The 26,174-nt window shown below is 27.6% G+C and overlaps 5 protein-coding genes across 12 annotated transcripts; 2 read left to right on the forward strand and 3 right to left on the reverse strand.

Annotated features, from left to right (window-relative positions):
• Nucleotides 1-1,344: 1,344 nt before the first annotated feature.
• Rfx (regulatory transcription factor Rfx) lies at nucleotides 1,345-10,150 on the reverse strand. Of its 8 annotated transcripts, XM_015334820.2 has the most exons (18): nucleotides 10,111-10,150; nucleotides 9,461-9,603; nucleotides 8,970-9,199; nucleotides 6,933-7,223; nucleotides 6,431-6,623; nucleotides 6,062-6,106; nucleotides 5,604-5,709; nucleotides 5,432-5,531; nucleotides 5,197-5,358; nucleotides 4,592-4,723; nucleotides 4,024-4,205; nucleotides 3,463-3,933; nucleotides 3,250-3,371; nucleotides 3,069-3,166; nucleotides 2,831-2,986; nucleotides 2,390-2,746; nucleotides 2,246-2,297; nucleotides 1,345-2,169 (listed from the first exon to the last, which is right to left on the reverse strand). In XM_015334820.2, exons 4-18 carry the CDS (start codon nucleotides 7,164-7,166, stop codon nucleotides 2,126-2,128), a joined length of 2,454 nt encoding a protein of 817 aa, XP_015190306.1. In that variant the 5' UTR covers nucleotides 7,167-7,223; nucleotides 8,970-9,199; nucleotides 9,461-9,603; nucleotides 10,111-10,150; the 3' UTR covers nucleotides 1,345-2,125. The 8 variants fall into 8 exon arrangements, with proteins under 8 accessions (XP_015190306.1, XP_089035415.1, XP_089035414.1 ...); XM_089179289.1 differs by lacking the exon at nucleotides 10,111-10,150 and having other exon boundaries at nucleotides 6,431-6,611; nucleotides 9,461-9,781; XM_089179288.1 differs by lacking the exon at nucleotides 10,111-10,150 and having other exon boundaries at nucleotides 6,933-7,243; nucleotides 9,461-9,781.
• LOC107073923 (sorting nexin-30) lies at nucleotides 10,083-13,515 on the forward strand. Its single transcript, XM_015334869.2, has 9 exons — nucleotides 10,083-10,166; nucleotides 10,242-10,368; nucleotides 10,465-10,756; nucleotides 10,836-10,991; nucleotides 11,084-11,194; nucleotides 11,294-11,458; nucleotides 11,543-11,738; nucleotides 11,841-12,115; nucleotides 12,225-13,515. The coding sequence occupies exons 3-9, from the start codon at nucleotides 10,592-10,594 to the stop codon at nucleotides 12,582-12,584; spliced, it is 1,428 nt and encodes a 475-aa protein (XP_015190355.1). The 5' UTR covers nucleotides 10,083-10,166; nucleotides 10,242-10,368; nucleotides 10,465-10,591; the 3' UTR covers nucleotides 12,585-13,515.
• Nucleotides 13,516-13,723: 208 nt separating this feature from the next.
• Nucleotides 13,724-18,091, reverse strand: LOC107073930 (uncharacterized). The gene is made up of 10 exons (XM_015334882.2): nucleotides 17,799-18,091; nucleotides 17,378-17,496; nucleotides 17,053-17,298; nucleotides 16,846-16,967; nucleotides 15,388-16,782; nucleotides 15,102-15,308; nucleotides 14,931-15,040; nucleotides 14,643-14,857; nucleotides 14,310-14,569; nucleotides 13,724-14,241 (listed from the first exon to the last, which is right to left on the reverse strand). The coding sequence occupies exons 1-10, from the start codon at nucleotides 17,958-17,960 to the stop codon at nucleotides 14,156-14,158; spliced, it is 2,922 nt and encodes a 973-aa protein (XP_015190368.1). The 5' UTR covers nucleotides 17,961-18,091; the 3' UTR covers nucleotides 13,724-14,155.
• Nucleotides 18,092-18,454: 363 nt separating this feature from the next.
• Vps33B (vacuolar protein sorting 33B) lies at nucleotides 18,455-21,212 on the forward strand. The gene is made up of 7 exons (XM_015317673.2): nucleotides 18,455-18,891; nucleotides 18,979-19,271; nucleotides 19,359-19,579; nucleotides 19,653-20,159; nucleotides 20,240-20,470; nucleotides 20,537-20,862; nucleotides 20,949-21,212. The coding sequence occupies exons 2-7, from the start codon at nucleotides 19,114-19,116 to the stop codon at nucleotides 21,210-21,212; spliced, it is 1,707 nt and encodes a 568-aa protein (XP_015173159.1). The 5' UTR covers nucleotides 18,455-18,891; nucleotides 18,979-19,113.
• Nucleotides 21,213-21,299: 87 nt separating this feature from the next.
• On the reverse strand, nucleotides 21,300-25,958 carry eIF3c (eukaryotic translation initiation factor 3 subunit C). Its single transcript, XM_015317661.2, has 15 exons — nucleotides 25,836-25,958; nucleotides 25,364-25,466; nucleotides 24,927-25,059; nucleotides 24,533-24,817; nucleotides 24,360-24,457; nucleotides 24,147-24,274; nucleotides 23,640-24,050; nucleotides 23,363-23,572; nucleotides 23,129-23,282; nucleotides 22,792-23,007; nucleotides 22,435-22,714; nucleotides 22,174-22,367; nucleotides 21,901-22,104; nucleotides 21,676-21,814; nucleotides 21,300-21,563 (listed from the first exon to the last, which is right to left on the reverse strand). Exons 2-15 carry the CDS (start codon nucleotides 25,454-25,456, stop codon nucleotides 21,451-21,453), a joined length of 2,658 nt encoding a protein of 885 aa, XP_015173147.1. The 5' UTR covers nucleotides 25,457-25,466; nucleotides 25,836-25,958; the 3' UTR covers nucleotides 21,300-21,450.
• Between the last annotated feature and the right edge of the window lie 216 nt (nucleotides 25,959-26,174).

The raw sequence follows: 26,174 nt of genomic DNA on the forward strand, positions 1-26,174 counted from the left end.
TAAATAGTAAGCATTATTTTTGTACTTATATACCCTCTTGTATGTGTATGCTAAGTCAATATGTCATTTATAATAACAAATATGATCTATTTTCCAATATATGAAAGCAGTATAGATTAAACCTGTTATTTGATAAAAATAAAAATCATAATACATAGAGAAAATATTTGGAATTATTCGTTTATCTTAATTTATCTTTTCAAAATAATACGTAAACAAGCAAAATATAACATCAATTTCAAAATACTATAATCCCTCCATTTACGCGGGTAAATGAAAACCACGTAATTAGAATTATATACTATAAAATATTGTCTCAACAATTGTTGTTGTAAAAATTTGATTTTTAAACCTTTATTAAGGTTCTTGCCTTTATCGTAATTATTTTATTAATAGTACCCCTTGTTGATGCCATTATTTATTGATCTCACGATTTTTTTAAATTAAATTACAAATGTTCACTATACAACTGCAAATAAGTTTATGCAATTACGAAATAAATTAGATCGGGAAATCTTCGAATTTGTATTTTCACATAATGAATTCTGGGTTCTGATAGTTTAGGAGCATTCAAGTCAATTCGGGTAAATGGAAGGATTACTGTATTCACTTATAGCTATTATTCTATCATACAGCAAAAAGACACTTGTGTGTCGACAAATACAAAACATATATTTACTGACATTTATCTTAACTATAATTTGAAATAATTTAAATGCATAAAATGTTTATAGACACTAATAATAGTGTCCTTTCATTGCGTTTTATAGTTAAACAAAGTCCAACAGACACGTACTTTCTTATAAGCCAAGTAATTGATATAAATATACATATTTATATATATGTATATATTTATATATAGACATAAATATCTATGTATATATAAAATATATATATATATATATATATATATATATATATATATATACACATACATTTGATACCACATTCTATTCTTTCAGTAAATTAAAACGATCGCGTTGCTCTGTTTCATCTACACTTATCGGCATTTTGTACTATTCGTTTAAATATACCAAGAGAATGTGAATGGGTTTTAATAGATATCTTTCAACAAAATCTTGATGCTCGATGTACAATTAATAAATCGCATTAAAAAATATGCATATTAGGACATATCTAAAACATGTATGTATGTTTATACTATCTTAATTATCTAATTTACTCCTCTTCCTGTAGGAATATTTTGACAACACCATCAATAGGGCGGATTTCGTGAATCATAGATGATTATTCAAAAAACTGTGCATAGTGGACTTTCATCCATATAATAATCTACTTCCTATAATCTTTTATTTCCATGCACTTTCTTTTCATAGCTTGAAATTATTCGATAGAAACTTGATTGATTCAGTTTTCTTTGAATAAAAATAAATTAAAAGTACTTAACTTATTTTAATTAATTGTTTAATTGAATGCATATTCAACATATTCGATATACTTGTTTCAATATAGCAGATTATATCAGCTATTTAAAAATTATTCATTTTTACAAAATTTTATTTATTATTAATAAATAAAATAATAGTTTACCTTAAAATATTAATGAATACCCAAAATATTATATAACTTCTATCATAAGCTATTTTTATAATCATTGTAAGTTTATATTCTTTATAGAAAACTGGATCGAACAAGTTTGACATATGCTAAAAGGACATGATAAATTCATGGTCCCATTCATTTAGTGTTTCGACTAGATTTTGTAAATTAATAAACTAAACATTTTTGTTTTTAAATAATAAGTTAAACTTGTCACTATAATCATATAAGACAAGATTTTGTTTCTTACTTCTTTACATATTTCTATATCACTTATCGTTAATAAATTTACTTGAATTGTATACAATATGAATATTATGCAAAAATCTTAGTTGTCTGACATTCTGGTAAATTATGATTTATTTTTATATAAAATAATTCGCGGGACTAGTATGTCTTAATAGGCCTGCATGCTTTCGTGCTAAATATTTCAAAATCTTCACCTTTGATGTGATTATAAGATTATGACGTCTATTGTAAATTCAATTGTACGCCATAATTTCAAGTATAATCTCTTTTTATCTTCTATCTTTTTACTCACGAATTTAAGAGCGTAGGCACGCAGTTAGCTCAACTTAATACGTTTAGGTTGATTTGTATTAGATGTATCTGAAAGAAATCATTTATTATTATTTTCAAAAGTTTATATAATTACAAATTTATACAATTCTATGTAAACACTTACCGCCATTAGAGGTTGCACCAAAATTATTAATTATTGGACAATTTTGACTTTTCTGTAATAAATTTAATAGCATTTATTTCAAGAAAAATTATCTTGAATAACTATAAATTTATTCTCTTTTTTAAAATTATTTTAAGCACTTACATCACCCATTACCGCAATAGGTGTTGTTCCAGTAGCTATAGCAACTTGATGTTCAATTAAATAAAACATATATTCATCATATAACAATCTAATAAGATGAAAAGAACCAAAGCTGGCAGCACTTCTAAGAGTAAGGTCACGAATAACCATTGAGCTATAGAAAGACCATTTGAGTAGAAACTGGCGGGCAGCTTTGGCAAAAGTAGGTTTTTCTTCAAAAGGTTTGAGTACTTGCGTTACAACACTTTTTAACCATATTGCCCAATCTTCTAATGAATTTTGTTGCTGTAATGTCACTTTAAAATCTGCCTCTAAACGTTGCACCATACCATAATCACATTGACATACCCAAGATGCCTGATAAAATGATATTAACAATTATTAATACAATAAAGATATACAAATTATTTAAAAATATTATGTAATACATAATATATTTACCTGTTCCTGTACATTATGAAAATCAACTCGATTAAGATCTGCTAACATTTGATTTATTTGATTAGAATTTTGAAGTACTGCTCGTGCAGCTTGAGCGAGATGGTTCAATGACGTATATCGCCTTAATGTTTGAGCAAAAGCAGAGACGGCTGTTAACTGAAAAATCATTTATTTTTATAATTTATAAATATATTAATTATATTTATAAATTATATTTAATATATATCTATTTTAATACCTTAATTTGAGTCATTTCTTCGGGACAATCAGCCATGGCGGAAATTAACCATGATTCTAATCCTTTTGCAAAATTTCGAATAGATTGTGTTAGAGTACCTAAACAAAATGAAATAATTGTTAATGTAATAAAAAATATAATTGAATATAGAATGAAAAGATACATTTTTCTAATAACATACTTGGTATTGGTCTTAGTACATTTGGCATTAGTACTTCCACTAAGTTTTGATAAAACGTATAATCTACTTTCCTGATAAAATCTTGGACTTCAGAGCACTTACACATTTGATATAATTTGGTCCTGTAAACAATTATTAATATATTGTAAACAATTTTTTTGTTATTATTATTTTCCATTAATTTGTGTTATATTTCAAATGTTAATTACTTACTTTGATAAATATTTTTCTTCTTCACATTCATCTCCATTATTATTATTTTGACTACGCCAAAATTCTCTCCAAAGACTTTCAACAGTTGGAAATTCGAAACCTAGGACAGCATCTAAAAATGCCTCACAATGTTCTCTATATATGCTACGAAAGGTATCTATATCTTCCAATGTACAGTCTTCGGGTAAAGAGGAACCATGTCCAACAAGTATTTCTGGAAATTCAGGTATTGCACCACTTGCTTCGCCAAGATATTGATGATATTGCGGTGAAGAGGTATTTGAAGAAATATTTGTATTTGAATGTGCATTGCTTTCATATGCTTGATCTGGCTTCTGATTGACAAATTTAAATCGTTTAGTTTGAGAATTCGTAGTTTGTTGCTGACGTGATGTACCATCTTCATTTAACATAACCAAAGGAGAACTGGGTTTAACTCGGATTCCATAGTAGTGATATTTAGAATTCCCTCTAAGAATAATCATTAAAAAAATGTTATATTTTACAATACATATATTTATGTTATTCATAAAACAAAGATATTTTAAAGAGATATCTCACCGTGTACCTAACCGTCTTGTTCTTAAGCCCAAGAAGACGGACCTTATTAGTTTTCCAAAACTCGCAGCATTTACTGGATCTAGTTTGTTTTCTGAACAATGGCGTAAGTAATGATTATAAAGTGTAGATCTTGGAAGAGAGACACCATCTGCGGTTTCATAATTCCCCACCAGCCAATGTACCTGTTATTTATAAATTATTAATATAAACAAAGCATAAAGAATACATATATTGACAGTACTACAGCAGCATTTAAATAATCTAAGATTTTATTATGTACAAATGAAAAAAAAAAAAGAAAAAAAATACAAATATAAAAATTTGTTTTATTTCAAATCTGAATATCAATCAAGTGTTACATTTACCTTTTTGCTTTAACAAGAGTAATACTTAATTATAATTATAATATATCCTTTGCTACATTTAATACTACAATAATATAATAAATAATATAAAGTTATAGTATAAAGCAAAAGCACCCTTTGTATGGCAATAGCAAACACATGCTTAATATAACATAATTATACATAAGAAAGCTAAGACTTAAGGAGTCAATAGAAGAGCTTACTGTGGCTTGGGAGACCCTAGTGGCATGCGTCATATTTGCTGCTGCAGCTGCTGCTTCTTCCACGGTAACAGCAGCACTTCCTGAATTACCAGTGATCAAGTATGCCCCGCCACCCCCGCTAACCACAGCCTCCTATCAAACAACCCAACATTCTGACTATTTGATAAATGCCCAAATTAAAGGCATCAGAAATATTCATTTTATCTAAAATCTTATACTTCATAAATCAAATACATAAACATATTATTTAAAAAAAGAATTTTGTTTTTTGTTATACATTGCTTACAATATAATATATTTATACTATAATGTTATATAATATTTTAATTACAAAATAAAAACAAAATTACTTATTTCAATTATAAAATATATTTTATATCAACTGTCTAATCACTGAATACTTGTTGATTTTTGAAAAATAATGTTCAAACCCTGCAACCATGCAGAGTATGTATGATACCTTCCGCATGCTTTTAGAAATATGATACAGAAATTTGTTAAGTAGCAATAATCATTCAGTATATCGTAAAATTTTACTTAATTTACAAGAAAAAATAAAAGCAGTCAGAGAAGGTAATAATGACATGCATTAATTAAAATCTTACCGCATTTTCAGTTTGTGGACTAGCTCGAGCAGCAGCAGCTGCAGCAGATATGAGTGTATGTGTTGTTGGATCACCATCTACAACGCTTTGCTGGATTAAGTAAGTGCCATTGCCCTGAGATAATAATTGTCCAGTAGTAGTATTTGATCCTTGTGCTGTGACCTAAGTAAATTTTATATTTTTAATATTTAATAAATAAATTTATTTAAAAAAAAGTATAATAAAGTATAAAAACCTGTGCATATGTTACTGGTGTTGAGGCTGGAGTATAATATTGACTTGAGGCAGGCGTATACATTGCACCAGCCTCTCCAACAGCATATACTGGATATGTCCTATAAAAATATAAGATATAAAACAAAACTTGTGCATACAAATCAAATATAAAAATATATTTCAATTATTACATCTGACTATTTGTCGGTATGTACGTAGAACCATCCCCCTCAACATATTGAACATAGGTTGGATGGGACACTGATTCGGACCCCACCGCTTCTGGTTCTCCAGATACTGAAACAAACAACATGTTGATATTTTAAGAACAATCTATTAAGAATAATATCTCTATATAAATTTGTAAGATATTTTATTATTTATAATTTTTAATTATACACCAATTATACTTATACTAATTGCTATAATACCAAATAACTCATACTATATAAAATATTAAATAAAACCTACTTGCAGAAATAAACAAATGATTGATAAAAAATTTGATGCCATTTAAAAGTTAGCATCAAAAAGAAGTTAAGAAAAAAAGGCGCTAAATTAATTTCTACATTTAATAATATATTATTTATTATAGTATAAAAATATTTTGAACCAGGGTAAAAGGCATGGTGATCGTAACTGCCCTCACCTACTGTTGTTGTGAGGGATGCGTAGGATGGTGAATCACTGGTGTCTAATGTGGTCAGAAGGCATATTTTTCAGCAGCATGGAAAGGGTCAAATATCTACTCAAGTTCTATATCTTTTCAAATTAATCCGTCTACTTTATAGCATGCATTACATTGTGATCAATCCTTTGTTATACATTTAAATTCATTATATCTCTTTGATACAATTAAATTATATTTACATCATGAACTTTTTCATGATGATACCAAATTACAGTAATATACTAAATCAATTTATAAAATTATATATAAAGGATATAAAAAAGGAATATCAATGTGGTTTTATATAATAATACATGCTAAATAAGAAATATCGTAGTCTATAAGTACCTGTAACAGTTATGTAGTGAGGAGAACCACTAACAATAGCGCCAGTAGATGTAGATGCAGCGTCACTATCAACAAATGTATGCTGACCAGAATGGGTAGTATTTACCACTACTTGTGCTGTAACATGTGCTGGGGTACCTGTTGAGCCATTGGAAGAATCTGCAGCTGTTTCGAGAGGATCCTGAACCAACAACTAAAGTATTATTCATAGTATGCATGTTCTCAAGACCAACTGGTATTTTTAAATATAAAAATCAAAGTATTGAAAATAGAATATTAACATTAATAGATTATACAATTTAAGCATAGAAAATGTTATTAACTAATTATAGTAATATATAAGTAATATAACTAATTATAATAATATATTAAATATAAACTATTTAACTCTGCTAATATGTTTTTTATAAAACATAATGATTTTCATTTTTTTAAAGTAGAAAATTATAATTAAAATTTATAATTTGATATAATATAGAATACTAAATGTAATATTATGTACCTGAATGGGTTGTAAATTACTCGGGCTTGACGGATCAGGACTGGTAACAACGGTAATTAGCTGTTGTCCTCTGGTAGACTGAGTTTGGGCTACGTTAGCACCACCACTGGAACTGGAAGTAGTCACGACAACAACACTTGGTTTTTGCTCCACCCCCACCGTAGAAGAGCTACCCCCACTGCCATTAGCTCCGGTGGATGCTGTGAGAGCATACTGAGCTCCTGTTGTAGTCATGGCAATTGATACTACACCTCCCTCTGCACCCACCGTATCACCACCACCACAGCCTCCCTATTTTCAAAGAGATGAGCCTATGACATCAATGTACATGATATTCTCCCTTTTAAATATCAATAATATCTAACTTACTCAATATAGAAACACTCAAGATAATCTATTACTCCTTTGTAACAATTCTAATCGTATGGTAACAATATATACGCATATATATTTATACTTGCAATATTCCATTTGAGACTTTAGTTTATGTTCGTGGTGTAATATAATATAAATTATTTAAAAATTAATGCACAATAAGGAAATGAATAGATTAAATAAATAATTAACAAAATATGTAAGTACATCATTGCATTTAAAAACAATTTTGACATGAATTGTAAAAAAATGTATAGTTAAACAATTCATTAGATGTACAGAAACAATGAAAATGATAAGATATGATATATTAAATATAAATATAAAACTTATACTTGTTCATTATTGATATAATAAAGTAATTCCTTATATGTATACATAATTAAAGATACCTTTTATACAAAGAGAGGACCTTTAATAGAGACAATCGTACACGAACTCGTCATTCTAACCTATGCGGTACAACAATCATTCTTAATATCTTTCGTTTTTTTACAGGTGTATCCCAGATAATCCTAACATCAAAAGGAAGCCCTGAAAAGCTTGCAATATGAACAGGACACGTCATTTCTATTATAACGTACACACGGTAAAATGTATCGGTAAAGCGTACCTGTTGGGGGAGCAGGTACCAAACACAAAGTATCAAGGGGAAGAAAATAGGGGGAGTGGAAATAAAATGCACTGTACGCGTGACTGAACAGACGATCTACGTTAAAAGTATTGAATCTATCAGAAGAAAGGTTTGTATCATGAAAATAATTAGAGAGCATTATCCTGATAGATTTTACTCTTCACTTATTTCAACATAGATTAAAAGTACTTTTTATATATACAGTAAGTTTTTCAATGAAACATTATAAATGTTTCTATTGGTTAAGTAATATTAAAACATGGTTTTTTTTTATTAACCAATGTTACATAAAGAAGTTCAAGATTGTTATATTTATTATAAATAAATGAGATCTATGTCGTTCAAATATTTGCGTTCAATTACAAAAAAAAATACTACAAAGATTTCTTAAATAATTGAATTTAATAAAAACATTTGCAAATATTTTGTCTATCAGAATTATACCATTAATTTACTAATATACATGTAACAAGAGAACGCAATGGAATAATTTATCTTTGAGTTTATCAATATCATAATTTTTAAGATTAATAGCAAAAATAAGATAGATAAATATTAGTTTTATATTTAAATTAATAGTGTTGTATATATACGGTAGTGGCATTTAAAATACAAATAAATTTTGTAAATATAATTCATGAAAATAAAAAATAAAAAAACTTTTTATATTGAATACTTTTAATATTTATACTGTGTTATCCGTTAATAAATTTGTATAAGATTATAAATTAAATTTCATATAATATTAAGACTGAAGTCTTGCAGAGTCGACAAAACGAGCGTGAACGTAAATCCGCGAAAGCATGTTTAGCCGGCAATTAGAGTAACTACGAAATATTAGATGACAAGTTGAAAATATTGTGCTTGGAAGAACGAGAAGCATACAGGACCGTCTTTATCTATCATTTAGCTCACCTGTCTTCATGAATGGCGTGAACTTTCAATCACAACGCCCGGACGCACTTGCGCGACCGAACGTATTCTATTGCGTGCTCAAGATGATTTTTTTTCGAGGAAGAGAACCGTACCTGTCGCTCCACAGAACTGCACAGACGGTGAAGGCACCAAAGAGGAGAAAAAATCGGAGTGATACACTCCGAAGAAATTTGTATATTTGTTGTCTGATGGTTGGAGTTTCGGTTGTCTGCTGCTGCGGTCGCCTTGGCTACGGCATCACTGACCGCGTCATGACCAGGAGCGTAGTTGTCATTTTTTTATCCCTTCACTTTTTTCTTTTTTATATTTTTTAAATACCATCCTAATCAAAAAGAGGTTATAGTTAGGAAAGTTAACAATTTTTTAGTTAATTAATATAATTATATTATGTAGTATAGATTGACCTTTACATTTTTTATTATGTATGATACTATATCAATTGATTATTCAACAAATAAACTAACGATTAACGTATTAATTAATTGACTAGTATGCAACTTATCTTAACACATATGCTTTCTTCTGTTTCTATTATAATTATATTAGTATTCAATTTTTAAAAATAAACGACTATTTTATTCACCATGTATTTAATCTTCGTTTGATAACATTTAAATCGGGTTCTTAATTTTTCTTATGCCGATAGTGAGATAACTGTACGCATGCTCAGTTCTTATCGCGCTAGTCGATCGAGGAGTTGCTCGATTTTACTTGAACCCGTCAAACCTACAACCAAAAATTTGCCTTTGTGCACTATTATTTTATATATATATATATCACACATTATTATTTCAATTTAATGAAATTTGATGTTAAGATAACTTTCATTGCTAATTTTTAATACTTCGAACTATATATCCGTACATGCTTACACATTGCAAAAATTATTTTTTTTTTGTATGCAGCAAACTATATATATATATATATATATATATATATATATATATATATATATATATATATATGTATATATACATTTACAATAATTGATTTTTCGTGTAGAGAGGAACTACAAAAATATGAATTTTTTTTAACGATGAATTTATTATTAGCTTATTTCTTTAAATATTATGTTATACCAATAAAAGTGGTACAGAGTAACTTTTCAAATCTTCATTAAAGTATAATAATATAATTAATTTATGTAATTTTATTTAAGATAGTATAAATATTAGTAAATTATATTAAATAATATAAGTATATTTATTGTAGATCTTCGTAGTACATACGTACGATTCTTAACACTCGATGTAATCGATCATTATCGAGACTGTGAGCGCTATCTAACGGTACCGCCAAGTATTTGAATAATAACTAGTGATTGTACGTCATACTTGAATGTTTGAAGTGTTGCATACTTTCAGGCGCTGCATCAAGTATATAAAAAAAACTTGCAATCTAGGGGAAATCAATAAAAGAAAAAAATATTTAATAAGCTCTCACGTTATGCATATGCATATATATATATATCTATATATACATATAAATAAGGTTTGTAAATTTGTGCACCAATAATAAATATATTGACGCACTATGTATGCATGTACAATAATGTAGAATAAAATGTCAATAACGAAAATTTTACAGATGGCGTTGTATCTTGTGATAGTGAGGGAAGCGTCAAGAAGATATAGTTAGTAAGAGTAAGGGAAGAAATCTTGAAAGACAGAAAATAAGTTTAATATCGAATATTGTTATTTTCAAATTATCCACAATGATGACATCAGAAGAAAAAACCGAAAATCTGTTAGAAGAAAAAACTAAGGAAGATACAGCTATCTTGGAAATAAGTACAGTGAAAATGGGTGGAATTGTTAAACAAGAAAGTCGCGATGCCGATTTTTTCTCTAATTGCAGTACTTCGATGGATGACTCTGTGGTAAATACGTAATATTGAAAACATTAAAAGAAACTTATCATTTAAAAAAAGAAAGGAATTCATAATTTTAATTTTTCAGATTGCATCTCCATCTATTGACAGTTTTTCTACGATACCAGAACAAGATATATCTGATTTTCAAATGGATTTAAAAGACTTAAAAGTCAAAGTAGATAATCCACAAAAACATGTTGAAACATTGGAAACTTACATTACATTTCGTATAACAACTAGAGTAAGTTAAATAGTATTTTTAAAAAGTATGTTTCTTACCTGATTTTCATTTTCTATAATTCAGTGAAAACATAATATTTTTATATATTATAGGTCACACGTCCGGAATATGAAAATGGAGAATATGTAGTCTGCAGACGTTATAATGATTTTATTTGGTTACGTCAAAAATTAGTAGATTCTTATCCAACGCATATTATTCCTGTAAGTTTTTATAAAATGAATAACACACATTAATATATTTTTAATTATTGAATTATATTCTGAAAAAAGCTTAATATATTTACCTTTTCTTTTTTGTAGCCTTTACCAGGAAAACATACATTATTGGCTCAATTAGATCGATATTCTAAAGAATTTATTATAGCACGTATGAAACTTCTACAAATATTTCTTAATAGGGTTATTAATCATCCTATTCTCAGTTATGATAAGAACTTACAAATTTTTTTGACTACTAAACCAGCTGTACGTAGACAAATCTAACATATAAATCTACTAAGAATTTTTAATATAATATTAATTATTCATTTTTTATCCATATTTATACAGGAATTTCTTATTCATCGTAAAAATCGAGGAAATATGCTTGTTAAAATGACAGATTCTTTACAAAATATGACTACCATAAATACCATGAAACAGCATTTACCTGAGTTTGAACAAGTTCGTGATTATTGTACATCCCTAAGTCAAAAATTATCTACTATAGATAGAATTCATCATCGTATACACAAGGAAAGACAAGGTATGAACTAGAATGTTTGACTTATAATATCGTAATTTTAAATATTATAAATTATTTCATATATATATTGTATCTTGATTTTTATTATTACTAATATTCCAGATTATCTACTTGAATTGCGTCAATTACATCCAATATTTACTTTGTGGGCTACCTCTGAACCAGAATTAGCTCCTGTTTTGTTGGCAATTGCTAAAGCAATAGAAAGTATTGCTATGGCTCAAAGAAAACTTGTAGAAAATGTACCGAACGCAGAACGTGAATATGTAACATATATAGATGCAGTAAAAAATGCCCTAAGCAGAAGAGATTCAATGCAAATTGAATATGAAATGATTATTGATGAATTAGCAAAAAGAAGAATTGAAAAAGATCAGGTATGCATCACAATACTATAAATATTAACTCATGTAACTAATAACATAAAATCATGTTAATTCCAATGTTATAATAATTTGATTATTATTATTTTTTGTATTCGTTTAGTTACTGAATATTACAAGTGGCATATCCTCAACACAAAGTTGGAGTGGGTCACTTTGGAAAGCAGAAACTCGTGATGAGAAATTAGAAAAATTAGGACAAGTGATTCCACGTTTAGAAAAACAGGTGGAATTGCTTCAAGATCGTGTTGGTTGCGCTAATGAGAATTTGCGTAGCGATATTCAAAGGTGGAATACTGAAAAACAAGCAGATTTAAAAAGTATGTTAATCACAATGGCAGATCAACAAATACAACATTATCAACAGTGCATGAATGCATGGGAGGAAGTTCTTGTTGCACTTAAGCTCGATGGTATAAGTTCTGATATTACTTTAGGAGTACCTATTAAAATACCTGTATAGACTCATGATAAATTATATATTGTCATTTGAAATATTAACAAATGTCTATATAAATATTAAAATAAGAATTTATCATAATTTATTAAAAAAAAAAGAGAAAAAAATAATGTTATAGTAGTTACATTTCCGTATTTATTAGTATCAATGTTTTATTGTTCTGGAATAATTAATTGTCCAAGTTTTTATAGCAATCTAAATAATATTTATGCCTTAATTGACTTTACTAAATTTAAGTATATTAAAAAGAAAGTATAATTATGGAGCGCAGATATATTTTTTTATATATCTGTCTGAAAAGAACATTGAAATCTGTCTTTAAAAATTATTGATCCGAATATTACCTAGAAGTATGGACAAAATTATTAAAAAATAATTTTACATAACGGTATCTTTATAATTATAAAATTTTGCACACTTAATTACAGATGAAAACTCTTATTTTATTTTTATTAATTACACTGCAGTAATAATTCATCTGTCTAAATATTTATTGGTCATTAAAATCAAGCCTCGAGAATAACTCTTTAATTATTTTATTGTAATATTGAATATCTTATTGAATTATACAAGTAAAATAAGATATATCACATTATTTTTTCACAATAATAAATAATTTTTAATGGCGGGCTTCAGTTATTTTTAATTTTCTTTAATTAAAAAAGTAAAAAAAAGCACATATTTTATATTTCCACTTTTTAAATATTTCTAAAAAATACATACTTAATATATATATGTATATTTAAATTACAAAAAATCTTGTTAGATATTTGAAATGTTTTCTTGTTGATTAATTGTGATAATTATATTTATTGCTAGTATATATTACCTTTTTTTGTACATACGTGTAGTCGATTTCAATAAACATGTATACACAAAAATTGGAAGATAAAAAACGTAAAAATAACAAAATAAAAGCTGCAAGTAAGCTGTACCTTTCAAAATTAAGTTATTGAAATAAACTGAATTGAAATAATCGTGTTATAAGTAAACTTATAAACAATAAAAAACGTAAAATATTCTGAAAGACAAATGTTTGCATACTATTAATAATAAAAATATAAAATTCTAGTAATTCTGATTGCAATTATTACTTTGGGACCAAATATTATCTAAAAATTACTTTTTCATTGTTCTGTTAATTTAAATAACATACAATGTATTTATTAAGAATGAAATAAATTGTGTACCTGAAACATAGGTCATTTATAGCATGGATTTTAAATACAATTTACAAATTGGTGCAAATGTTTGTAAACTTCGTTGTCTTATTACATAAATTCTTACTTTATACTAATTAAGTTGTGGATAAATCACACAACAGCATAAATTTATGTACTAATCTCACAAAGTAAATAGATATCTATACAATTTATAATAATTATACTTGCTATTATTAATCGTGTTTATATAACAAATAATTCCTCTTTCGAAAGAATAATTATAGTAATTTATATGTTGTAAGTTTACATACAATCATAATATTATGTACGTTCCCTTAAACAGTATAGAAATCACAAGTTTACGTTAATAAATAAATTATTGTTTGCGGCATGTCGTTACTTGATATTTTCTCATTCTGTTACTGGATAATTCGTTATTGGAGTAAGATAAAATTCCACCAAATTATCTAAATCATTGAGTCTTACTATAGATTCACCTGTAATTTATTTAATACATTTTTTTTCATGAATCATATAAACCATTAATTTCTATAAAATTACTAACCAGCTAAATTCATTTCATTATGGAGAAAGCGAACAGAATGAGCATATGGCTGCTGAATTTTCTCTCTCAATTGTGGTGCTAATCGTCTCGTCGGATTCCACAATGAATTAGAACGGCAATTTGGTGTTTGAGTTGAATTATTTTTCGAGGATTCCACTTTAACTTCTTCCATTGGTAATACATCAGTTATTCTATATTCACTTGAATCTATATTCCATGTAAATTTACATCCAACTTCGTATTGTTTTCTTTCTAGAGTGCTACAAATGTTTATATCATAGTAAAATAATATAAGTAAAAAACAAATTGATATAAAAAAATAAATGGACCTACCATTGTGTTTGATTACATAGTTCACTAGCTTGGATTTTCATGATAAGTAAACAAATAATATCACCACTAAGAGCACATATATCAATTATTTCAATGTCATAATCACTACAATGCCAATATTTTTTATTGAATCTTGTACAAATCCAATCTGCAATGTGATGAGAAAATGTCTCAATATCAAAACTTAACTGGTTTATAGACACGTAAGGTACTGCCTGAAAATTTATTATTTTCATAATTGTAGATAGTTGTAATGTTTTAATACTTATTTTTAAAATATAATTTTACCAATTTTTCTGCTTTACTGTTGCTGATCATTTGCATTTGTACATATCCAGAGCCATGAACATGCATTGGAAGCACACATTGATAACTGACGTATCCTCCAGTTTCTTCATCTACAAAAATTGAATAATTAAACAATTATTTTATACAATACAATCATTCATTTTAGTATACCTTCAACATCAGTAATGACAGATATCATTTCATCGTCCAATTCTATATAACTTCTTCTGAAATGTGCAGTACACTTTATATAAGGGTATTGTAAATTAATTTTGGGAACCAATGGTGAATTTGAACCAAATTTTCCAAATCGATCTCTCTGTACACTTCCATTTGATAATTGATTTTGATTCAGAGGACGTAATACATTTTTTTCATCTGTTGTATAAAAAATAAAGATTAATTAATATATTACATTGATAGTTAAAAATGATTAAATAATAATATATCAATTTACTTGTTTCAACGGGATCATTGGTTAAAATATCTTGAGGTGTATTGAATTCATCAGTCTCACTTTGATCAGAATCTACCCAATGCCGTTTCCCATTAGACAATACAGGTGACATTGTTGGAGAGGAAGATATTTGATGTATGGAACAGGCACGATGTTTGAATTGGTCACGTATGTGTTTAAAAGGAACTATATTTTCTGCGTCTTCTATTTCATCACAAAATTCATATTTTTTATCAGCGAGCCTGCGTTTTCTGAATGAGCTTAACTTTTCACAAGTTTCTTGTGCTTCATCAGTAAATTCATATGCTTTTTCTGCTTCAAGAATAAGCTTATGCGTAGCTCTAGTCCTAGATTGTGTTGAGTTAATAATTGGAGGAGGAGAGTGCATATTTGTTTGTTTACGTGGAGTAGGATGATGAAGAAATCTCGTTGTAGGAGGTGACATCAAACGGGAAGAATGTGATGAAGATGGACTTATAGAAATGGAATGAAGTGGAGAACTTATAGAAGTTACATTGTTATCTTGTGAAGCACCAGGTTGTGGAGAATTAGCTCGTTGATTACGTATATTCTTTGATACTCCTGTACTTTTATGACTAGATTCTGAATTGCGCGTCCTTAAAATATCTGAAGGTGGTGTAAAAATAGGCGATGACCACGCCATTGCTCTGAGATCAGGAGGAAGCCTTTGGGGTGTTGATCTTGGAGAACACGATGGATGCTTCACTAAAGTTATTAGATCACTACCAATACTAAGTTCTTGAGACATGTCTTCACAGAAGTCCTGTAAGATTTTATCTCTAACCGATATAGCTTGTTGTTCGATGCGAGAAACAGGACTTTGATTTTGACACTTACATTCAATGGTATCTGAACACTCACATAATTTAATACTTAAAGCATCAGTAGATTTACTTATATCACAGACACAGTTGCTTTGATTACTGCTTGAGGTATTTAATGGTAATTCACGTCCTAATCTATCATCTAATTTATTCAAATCATCTATAAAGTCATGATCAATAGAAGGCTCCAATCGAGGAGACTTATTAATCGAACACTCCAAAGTACCTACTTTGTCATGGGAATTTCCATAAGATTCTGTCTTTGAATAATCTATCTCTTCAATATCACTCATCTCTAGTGGCACGGTATCTGGAACTACAGTATCTTGTTTATCGAATGTCTTCTGATTTTTGTGCTTTGGAATGTCCAAATCTACCCTAAGCACATGTAAAAAATTTCCTGTATTAACCACTACATAATTCCAATAATTTAAACACACAGAAGCTTGAAATTTTGGGTATGGTGACATAACTTCATATGATGTGTGCACAGTAAGTCCATGTTGCAAACAGTTGCAGCGTACACATCCATCCCAATTTTCAGCTAAATCTATAAAATATAAAAGTACATTTTTTATGTACATTCAACAAAATATGAAAGATCATTTTTTACCTTCTCCTTCTTCTTCGTATGATGCAGCAACTTTCAAACAATCTCTACAGTTATCAAGAGAAGGTACCGTAGTTATTGTTAAATATGCTCTGTCCGTTGGTTGTTGATGCAACCAATGATGGCTACAAATATAATATTAATCTCAATAAATTGCATAAAAAGAAGGAGAAACAATATAAAAAAATATATATATAAATTAAAACTTACCAAAGACCATGTATTACTAATTTATTTCGTTCCATTGGCCATTGTGATATTACTATATTAAGTTCTCTATGAATAGAATAATTTCCAAAAAGTGTAACTTCTGCCACTTTACGAGCAGCACGATTTGGTGTAAATGCCCACCAATGTAACATATACTTATACAAAGACGTATTATCACTAACATCCAACATATATGTATATGTTAACAAAAATTGTCCACATTGTGTCAATCCCATAACGATGTGCCTTTAATCAAATTAATCTTAATTACTTATTTTTTATATTATATTTTAATTATATAATATAACTTGTATTAAATATATACCCTGCCACGAGAGCCGATTTTGGGATGACATGCAAGAGTGACAAATGTCTCCAAGAAGGTACACTTGCAAACAGTCTTTCTTCAAGAGCATTGCTATGTAATGACAAACTACCTCTGATCTGTAAAAAAAATATATTGAGTCATTTGTCTTTTATATATTCTTCAAAAAGAAATATTACAGACAGATCATGTATATAAGGCTTTATAATTTGGAGAAAGAAATTTCAAATAAAAACATACAATATTTAATGTCATTCAAAAAACTATACAAATTAAAATTAATTAATATCTAATTAATGTTTTAGCTTAATAATATTTTATTATTTGATGTTAAATTTTTCTAAGTAAAAATGCATCACCAAATTTTCATATCTGTCAATCATAGCAATGCACGAAAAAATTTAAAGGTTAAGATACCTACTTCTCTTATAAATAATTTTTGCAAGAAATGTATTTTACTTCGATGAAAAGAAAGACGAGGTTTTTGACCAACGACAACGCATTCCGATTTTTCGGACATAATATCAGAGAAACTTTCAATACAACAATCTGAGGTAGTGTCGGAAGACCATGCGTCCGCCATTTTTAAATAACCTTCATCAACGTTGTGCGCAAGTTTCGAAAAATAAATTTTCTTGTATCGATGCACATCTGAATATTTGTATTTTTTCTTGTGCCCTGAGAAAGAGAATGCTTTTTTAAATTATTACTTAACTTTTATAAATTATTGTATAACTAATAGAATTATTTAATTTCTATGATTTATATTTTACATAAGGGAACGCATATCTACATTGGAAATGTTTAATCAAATTTTCAACAAAGAATTACAATTAAAATATTATCAATTACAATTATAAATTTTTACGTACACTATTATTAGTCATATAGTACAATGAAATTAATAATTAACTATTGAAGTTCTAGTTATCGTGAAATTAATATTCTTTTATATACATAGTATATATATATATATATATTTTTTTTCTTTTTCTTTTTTATTTGTTTTTTTATTACTATTTAAAAATTGACAAAATGATAAGCATAATAAAGATAATTCTACGAGATGGTTAATTAATAATCCTGTTTTGTAATTACAAATAAAATCAAATGATTTAATGATTAATTTCAGTGTGTCTGTAAAGTAGTTAATCAATGATTCATAGTGTATCTACGAAAAGAATAGTCATTGATAAAAATTTTGCATTGTACTTCGCGAATCGTTGACGAACTAATCGATTAATTTGTATAATTATTTTCATTTCGTTTTAATTGATAATTAAGTATTTCTATTATAGTAATATAAATAAAACTACATATTGCTCAAAACTAATGTATATTAATTATAGGATTATTAATATTATTTGTAGTTATATACTTGTATGTATGACAATGGTTAATATACAATTTATTATATGATTAAAAGTTATGTTTACATGTTTATATCCAAATGCATAATGTTTACTGGAATTTGCTACATATTTACATGTATACATATATACATATATAATATGGTTAGTACATAATGTTACTTTAATATTTATTTAAATAACATATTTATATTAAAATATATATATATTTGTTGTTGGTATAATTTTTAGATTACAATATAAAAATTCATAAATATTTAGCTCTATACATTTATATGAAGATTTAAAATAATAATTTAAAAAAAAACAATAGTTTTAAAATATATTGAAATAAGTGTTTATATCTAAAAACAAATAGTCTTCATCATGGATGTAACAATACACGATAGACTAAATGTGTTACATCAAATTAGTCAACGAAAGCTTATTGAATTATTAAATATGATTCCTGGTACTAAAGATTTAATAATTGAACATAAACTTATGAAAATACTCGATAGCTTTATAGGAGTCACCACATTTAAGTGAGTGTTACATACATTAATCTTATCATTTTATTATTTATTAATAATAAATTCTCATTTATTTTATATATATATATGTGTGTATAGACGATATAAAGTTGACAAAATATATAAGTTGGAACAAGGATTAAAACCATCAGATAGTCAACGAATATTTCTGGTGTTTAGTAATTTAATCTCATGTAAAAGGGCACTGGATCAAATTCAATCAGAATTATCTCATGTTACGTCTCATGTACAGGTCCGTCATCATTTATTAGTTGTACCATTTATCCCTACTGTATTGCATACATTAATAGAAGAAGAAGGTCAGTTTTATATTGTATTTTATAGTTAAAAAATTATGATCTGTATAATTTTGTTTGATATTTGTTCACACAGGACTTAGCGGATTAATTACAGTATATCCATTAAGTTATGAGTTAATACGATTAGATGGAAATGTTTTATCTTTTGAAAATTCAATGTTTACGGACTTATATTATTATAAGGATGGGACTTTTCTACCTGCAATGGCACGTAATTTGTGGTCATTATATCTCGTGCTTGGTTCACCCAAATTTACACTGTCTTTAGGAAAATATAGTCAACAAATTTTAAAATTTATTGAGTCATTAAAGCAATCTGTAAAATCTTGTAAAATGGAAAATGAAATTGGTGCTTTTATTTTAATGGATAGAAGTTATGATAAAGTTACCACACTGTTGACGCCAGTAACATACTCAGGCTTATTAAATGAAATTTTTGACATAAATATGGGTGTGATATCTTCTGGTAAAACACGAACAAAGTTAGATCCTGATAAAGACCAAATATATGGAGAAGTTCGTGACATACCTTGCAGTAATGTTTTCCCAATATTACACGAAAAGACTAAATTGCTTAAATGTACTTTTTTTCACCTAACATTTATTAATTCTATTATTTTATTATCAAAATAATAACATTTATTATCTGTTTGATGGTAGCTGAACAAGAAGCAATAGAAACAATGAAACTTGCTGAAATGGGACAATATATAGCAACAAAATTACGAAAATCAAGTGATATGAAACAACAATTAATGTTTCATATATCAGCTTGTCAAACAATTGCAGACACATTGGGATCTGAGTTTCAAACGTTTCAAAGTATTGAAAAATTGATACTTGAACGTAAAGGAAAAAAAGAGTGTTTAAATTATATAGAGAGAAATATAGGTAATAAATACAAGAATTTAAATTTTCTATTAAAAGATTATAATATTATTATATTTACTTTTTCAGATGAAAATCCATTAAAATGTTTACGTCTTTTATGTTTGTTATCCATTTTTAATGATGGTATTGCTTCTTCAGATTTACAAACGATTCAGAAATTACATCTTCATGCACATGGTTACAAACATATTCCATTATTTTATAAATTGCAGACCATAGGTTTATTAAAAAGTAAAACAGAAAGTGGTATTAATATATTAACAGATCAAAATAATGAGTGGATTAATAATGTACAACGTTTGAAACTTTTACCAAATAATTCAAAATATATTGAATCAATAGATTCTACGTGTCCCAGCTACGTTTTTCATAATGCTTATATACCACTTATCGTTAGTATCAATATGTCTGCTTTTAAAATATTTTAATTCGTTATTAGGCTTAAAAAATAATAATGATTATAATTTCTCTTATTCAGGCACAAATTTTAAACGTTATCGTGAATCAGGATAAAGAAAGTAAAACTTTTGATAATATATTGAAGTTGCCAGATTCTGTTATCAATGGTCAACGTGGTAAACTTTCGCCAAAAATAGTTGCAATTTGTATTATTGGAGGAATCTCTAATGCAGAAATAGCTGCATGCAGACTCATAGAAAAATCAATGGGTATTAAACTTGTCCTCGTAAGTGATAGTATAATAACTGGTAATAAACTTATTGAAATGATACAAGAAATATGAGATTATAATGAACAATTATTATATTCAATTTGTATATTATTTATTAATTTTATGCAAAGAATTTTTGTAAATTAAAGATGACATGAATGATTTTAAAAATTTATTATATACGTTATATACGTATTTCACGTATAATACCAATGTATAATTGAATGCAGATAATGTAATAATAATAATATTACATATCAAACATTCAAGTAAATAATTTTATAATTATTTCAATAATTACGATTTTTTCTTAATTACGATCACGATCACGATCGCGTCTCTGTCTTCCCCAATCTTGTCCTTGTCGATTATAATTTTGACGATCACGGAAGTTTCCTTGATTTCCTCTCGAGAAGAAGTTTCCTGAAATAATGAATATTTACATGTTATAACATTAAATTTTACATTGGTAACAAATACACTATTATATATGTATGTATGTAGAAAATATACATTCCACACAAAAATACATTACCTTGTTTCATTTCAAATATACGTTCATTGGAATCTACAAAATTGTTTACTTTGTCACTTAGTTGCAATGCGAGTGATTGTAAACGACTAGGTTCACTTCGATGCATCACAACAGTTTCTGTTGGGTCATCCAAAGAAGCCTAAAAGAGAAAAAATATGAGAATTATAATATTATATATTTTATATTATTTAATAAAACATAAAAGATTAACATTTGTAATTGTACCATTAACTCTTCGTTTATAATCATCTTACTAATGATGGAATGGACAACTGATCGTTTTAATTTAAACATTTCTGCGAGTTTAGGCATTGAAATAGAATCATAAACATGTGAATATGTAAATAAATAAGTTCTCAATGATTCTTCTTTTATTAATCTTGTAAGCATTGAACGTACTTTATCAGCTTGATAAAATAAATCCCAAACCTAGAAAAAATGGAGAATGAGATCATTCATAATCTATAATAGTGAAATATATAATAACAATAAAATTACCTTTGCATTCATTTTTTCATTAATAATAAAGTTATTACAAGCTGACCAATTTCCATTGCGCATTGCTTTAGCAGCTGCAACAACATGCTCTCTCATGGATTCTGGTGGTCCGACCAATGATTGACGTTCACTTGATCTTAATTGTTGATAAAATGTTTTTGATATCATTCTTCTTCTTGCATCAAATTCATGTGCTAGAAAAATATTAATGAGTCATCAATTCAAATTGTATATGTATATTTATAACATATATAAACATACCAGCCATGTATGGGATTTCAATAAGCATAGCTGAGACGAGATAAACACATTCTAAAAGTTCTAAGTTAATATGCATATGAAACGGCATTTGTCTTTGCTTTTCTATTTTTTCTTGTTCTCTGCTTCGTTCATGTTGTCGTTGTGGAAGCAAACCTTGTGCTAAAAGCTCTTTTACTTTTCCAGTCACCATAAGATCAACAAGACAATTATGTGCGTCTTTAATATTTGCGTGACGGAAAGCACATAATCCCAAATGTGCCATTGTGCGATTATGTAATATCTGTGAATAATAATTGTTAATCGCACACACAAGAATATTTTTTAATTAATAAATTTCATGTGAATATTTATAATTACTTGAGTAGCAGGATCAGAATGTTGAATTGTTTCTTGTAAGTGTGACATCAACATAAGGTCTCTAGCACGGAACCAATTATCATGATGGGCATGATGATAAATATGGGAAAGAATGGCTCGTGTCCTAAGCCTATCAGTGTTATCGTGAGAGTATATATATCTGCAAAGTTTCTCCATCATTTGTACAGATGTAACTACTTCCGGTCCAATTTCTCCCTAATGAAATTGATTAATTAAATATTTATGTTTAGCAATGAGATATGAAACACTTTGAATTTATATGACGATTCGACATAGGTTTCTTAATAAGGTTTTTATAATAGTGTTCAAAACATACTTCCATTTGCTTTAGAACATTGGGATCAAATTTATAGTAGAGATGTTCAATTTTACGTAGATAAACTCGGCAAAGTTCTGACACGGTTCCTTGTCTTTCAAGATATTCTTGAACTTTGTCTATGATAGATGCAACTTGTTTTTCATCCTTTAATCTATAATGATACAATTGGAACCAATTGGTAGCTAAAAATTAGTGTTTATTATCGCACTAAGCTCAACATCAATTATTTACCTTTCTACATATTCATTGCTATGTGGATCGCATTCTTTCAATAATTTAGTAAACTCTTCATCAAGTCTTTCTACAAGTGTCAAAACACAACCATGTAATTTATATGGAGGATTTTCATATTCTTCTGCATCTTCTGAGACAGTTTCAGAGATCATCATATCTGTTGTACCCAACAACATGTCCAACATTTCTGTTATACGTTCTAATATTCTATATGTAGAATAATTTAGAGATTAATAATATATTTGCAAAATGTTTTTATAAATAATGAACTTACTTAGCCCAATACTCTGGTTTCATTGCATCAGATACTTTAGGATTATAATCAAAGATAGATGAAACAATGGAAAATTTAATTTTGACTGCTACAGCTGGCCCAAGATTATGTGCATCAGCAATAGATTGTAACTCGTGTAATAATTCTATTTGTTCACGTCGATCAGTACGTTTTTTTCCACGAGCTGCAATAACTTCAGAAAGTTTCTTTAAAACAGCAGAAATATTAATTTCGGCATCTTTAGCAAACATTTTGGGTTTTTCCGAAGGAATAGCAACACCACCCTTGACTGTCTCCCATTCTCCTTCACCGTCATCTTCATCTTTCTTCTTCTTTCGTTCTTTTTCTTTACGTTCTTTCCTCTGTTCTTTTCTCTTAACTTTATCTTCGTCTTCTTCTTTATCTGCAGCTCTAAAAATGAATAAAGTTAGATTAGATAGAAAAGAATAAAACGTTAGATTTCATTGTAATTATTAATTTAAAGAGTACATAATTGTTATTGCTCACTTTTTAATAAAACGTTCTCGATAATTCTGATATTGTCCCTCATCGTCACTACTGGTACTTTCACTCTCTGAATCACTGCCCCAATCAGTTTCACTCTCACTGCCATCTTCAGTATCAGGCATACTCTTCTATAATATTGTAAACATAAGTCGTATTTTAATCAAATTTTTAAATAAGTTATTTTATATCTTTACTGTATAAATTATTAATTACCTTAAATTTAGATATGTCAGGTTCGCTAGCTTCTGAACTGCCCTTTTTGAACAAAAGAGCACTATCTTCTTCTTCTTCCGATTCCAAAGCTTCCTCACCTAGAATTTTATATTTTTAATAAATATAAAAACACTTAACTTAATAAACTTATACAAAAATTACAAAATAATAACCTTTATCTTCATCTTCATCATCATCTTGGTCTGGATTTTCTCTAAATTTGCAAAGGTCTTCTTCAAAATCTTTATTGTATTTACGAAGCTTTTGACGTAAAGATGTTAAAGATTTAGAATTGTTTTTAGACATATTTTTACGTCCTTCACGATCTTCCCATACTTCATTGATGAAATCTTCCATTTCTACCAAACATCTAATATAAAAGCGTGGTGTCTGACCACTTTCCTCTTTTGCTATTACTGGCAAAGCTTTTTGATAAGCTCGCATTAAATCTTCGAAACCTAAAGAAAAAATATGATATAAAATATAACATCTATACCGTCTTGCATTATAATAAGGTTTGAGACTTGTGAAAACTTTATAGAGTCAATAACAATAAAAGATACTTACTGGAGAGCATACTACTCATATCTTTGATCTTTTTATAGTTTCTTATGAGTTTGATAAGATTAGCAATTTCTTCATATCTTTTTTCCTTTGTAGAGCGTACAACGCGTTTAGTTTCTTCTTCCTCATCGCTGAACTGTATATTAGAAAATAATTATTATACGAGTTCTTCATTTACTAAATTAATTAACTTGACAAAACCAAAAGTATAGAAAATTGATAAAGTTACATATATTGGTCATATCATTTATTATTTGACAGTTATAAAAGTTGTTGTCACTTAACGGTGTTAAACCTAATTAAGGAAGTTTATTTTAAATATTAATTAAATTCTTTAAAACAAGAAGATTTAAAGAAAAGGTTAAAAGTTATGTTAATTGTTTGACATGTGTACAGTTGGCTTGCATATAGCAAAATATTAAAAACAAATCTATACTTACAGTAAATGCTGTAGTTGGTACTCGTTGAACTTGCTCTTCTTCAGAAGTACTACCAGAATCAGAATCTGATCCATTAGCAAAAAATCGACTCATTTTGGAAGATCTATAATCAATACAAAGTGTTAAATCATAAATTAAAAATCATATGCTAACATTCTTTCCTTCATTGGAAGTATATTACTTTTACTTTTTATTGATAACACGTTATATATATATTATAATATATTTCCAATACTTACATCAATAATTTTTATAAAAACAAAAAAACAAGTTTGAGTATAATTTTTAATATATATATGGTAAAAAAGTCAAAACTAATTAAATCCTACTTGTAGTACAAAAGCATGGTTCTATGACTGGTTATGAAAAAATTATTAAATAGTTGCTTATAAAAATGAACATAAAGAATATTTATAATATTATTATAAGCATACTATAAATATTTATATTTAGTTTCAATTGTTAAATTTACCTATAGTGATGTATTAACTTTCATATAAATCACACAAGAATAAGAACAATTTCTCGCAACACATATGCGTGGAAAGAGCATGAGTGTCATTAGGATTGTCTTAACTAGCATGTAAGATTTTCAGCGCCATCAAATCTTTCAAAATGAACTATATAACCGCGAAATTTAAATATATTTTATGTTTGATGTTAGTATATAGTTATTAACAAAAAATACAAAACATGATACCAACTACTATAACTTAATATTATAAAATAAAAAATATATCTTTGTATAGAATATAATTAATTGTATAATCTGTTTCACTTACTAATCAACGTTAGGCGCACGTTAGGCGTA

The sequence above is a fragment of the Polistes dominula genome, unplaced genomic scaffold (assembly GCF_049000335.1).
Source record: "Polistes dominula isolate Pdom_NZ unplaced genomic scaffold, Pdom_raw_medaka contig_373, whole genome shotgun sequence".
Classification (NCBI taxonomy): domain Eukaryota; kingdom Metazoa; phylum Arthropoda; class Insecta; order Hymenoptera; family Vespidae; genus Polistes; species Polistes dominula.

Coding starts and splice junctions, on each gene's coding strand:
- LOC107073923 (XM_015334869.2), top strand. CDS start 10,592: ATGATGACATCAGAAGAAAAAACCGAAAATCTGTTAGAAGAAAAAACT. Junction 11,195..11,293: donor ATCCAACGCATATTATTCCT/GTAAGTTTTTAT, acceptor TCTTTTTTGTAG/CCTTTACCAGGAAAACATAC. Junction 12,116..12,224: donor GAAGAATTGAAAAAGATCAG/GTATGCATCACA, acceptor GTATTCGTTTAG/TTACTGAATATTACAAGTGG.
- Vps33B (XM_015317673.2), top strand. CDS start 19,114: ATGGATGTAACAATACACGATAGACTAAATGTGTTACATCAAATTAGT. Junction 19,272..19,358: donor ATAGGAGTCACCACATTTAA/GTGAGTGTTACA, acceptor ATGTGTGTATAG/ACGATATAAAGTTGACAAAA. Junction 19,580..19,652: donor TACATTAATAGAAGAAGAAG/GTCAGTTTTATA, acceptor TTGTTCACACAG/GACTTAGCGGATTAATTACA.
- Rfx (XM_015334820.2), bottom strand. CDS start 7,166: ATGACTACAACAGGAGCTCAGTATGCTCTCACAGCATCCACCGGAGCT. Junction 5,532..5,603: donor ATACCGACAAATAGTCAGAT/GTAATAATTGAA, acceptor ATATTTTTATAG/GACATATCCAGTATATGCTG. Junction 2,298..2,389: donor CTATTGCGGTAATGGGTGAT/GTAAGTGCTTAA, acceptor AATTTATTACAG/AAAAGTCAAAATTGTCCAAT.
- LOC107073930 (XM_015334882.2), bottom strand. CDS start 17,960: ATGGCGGACGCATGGTCTTCCGACACTACCTCAGATTGTTGTATTGAA. Junction 17,497..17,798: donor AAAAATTATTTATAAGAGAA/GTAGGTATCTTA, acceptor TTTTTTTTACAG/ATCAGAGGTAGTTTGTCATT. Junction 14,858..14,930: donor ACAGTAAAGCAGAAAAATTG/GTAAAATTATAT, acceptor ATAAATTTTCAG/GCAGTACCTTACGTGTCTAT.
- eIF3c (XM_015317661.2), bottom strand. CDS start 25,456: ATGAGTCGATTTTTTGCTAATGGATCAGATTCTGATTCTGGTAGTACT. Junction 23,283..23,362: donor AGCAATGAATATGTAGAAAG/GTAAATAATTGA, acceptor GTATCATTATAG/ATTAAAGGATGAAAAACAAG. Junction 21,815..21,900: donor TTATAAACGAAGAGTTAATG/GTACAATTACAA, acceptor TTTCTCTTTTAG/GCTTCTTTGGATGACCCAAC.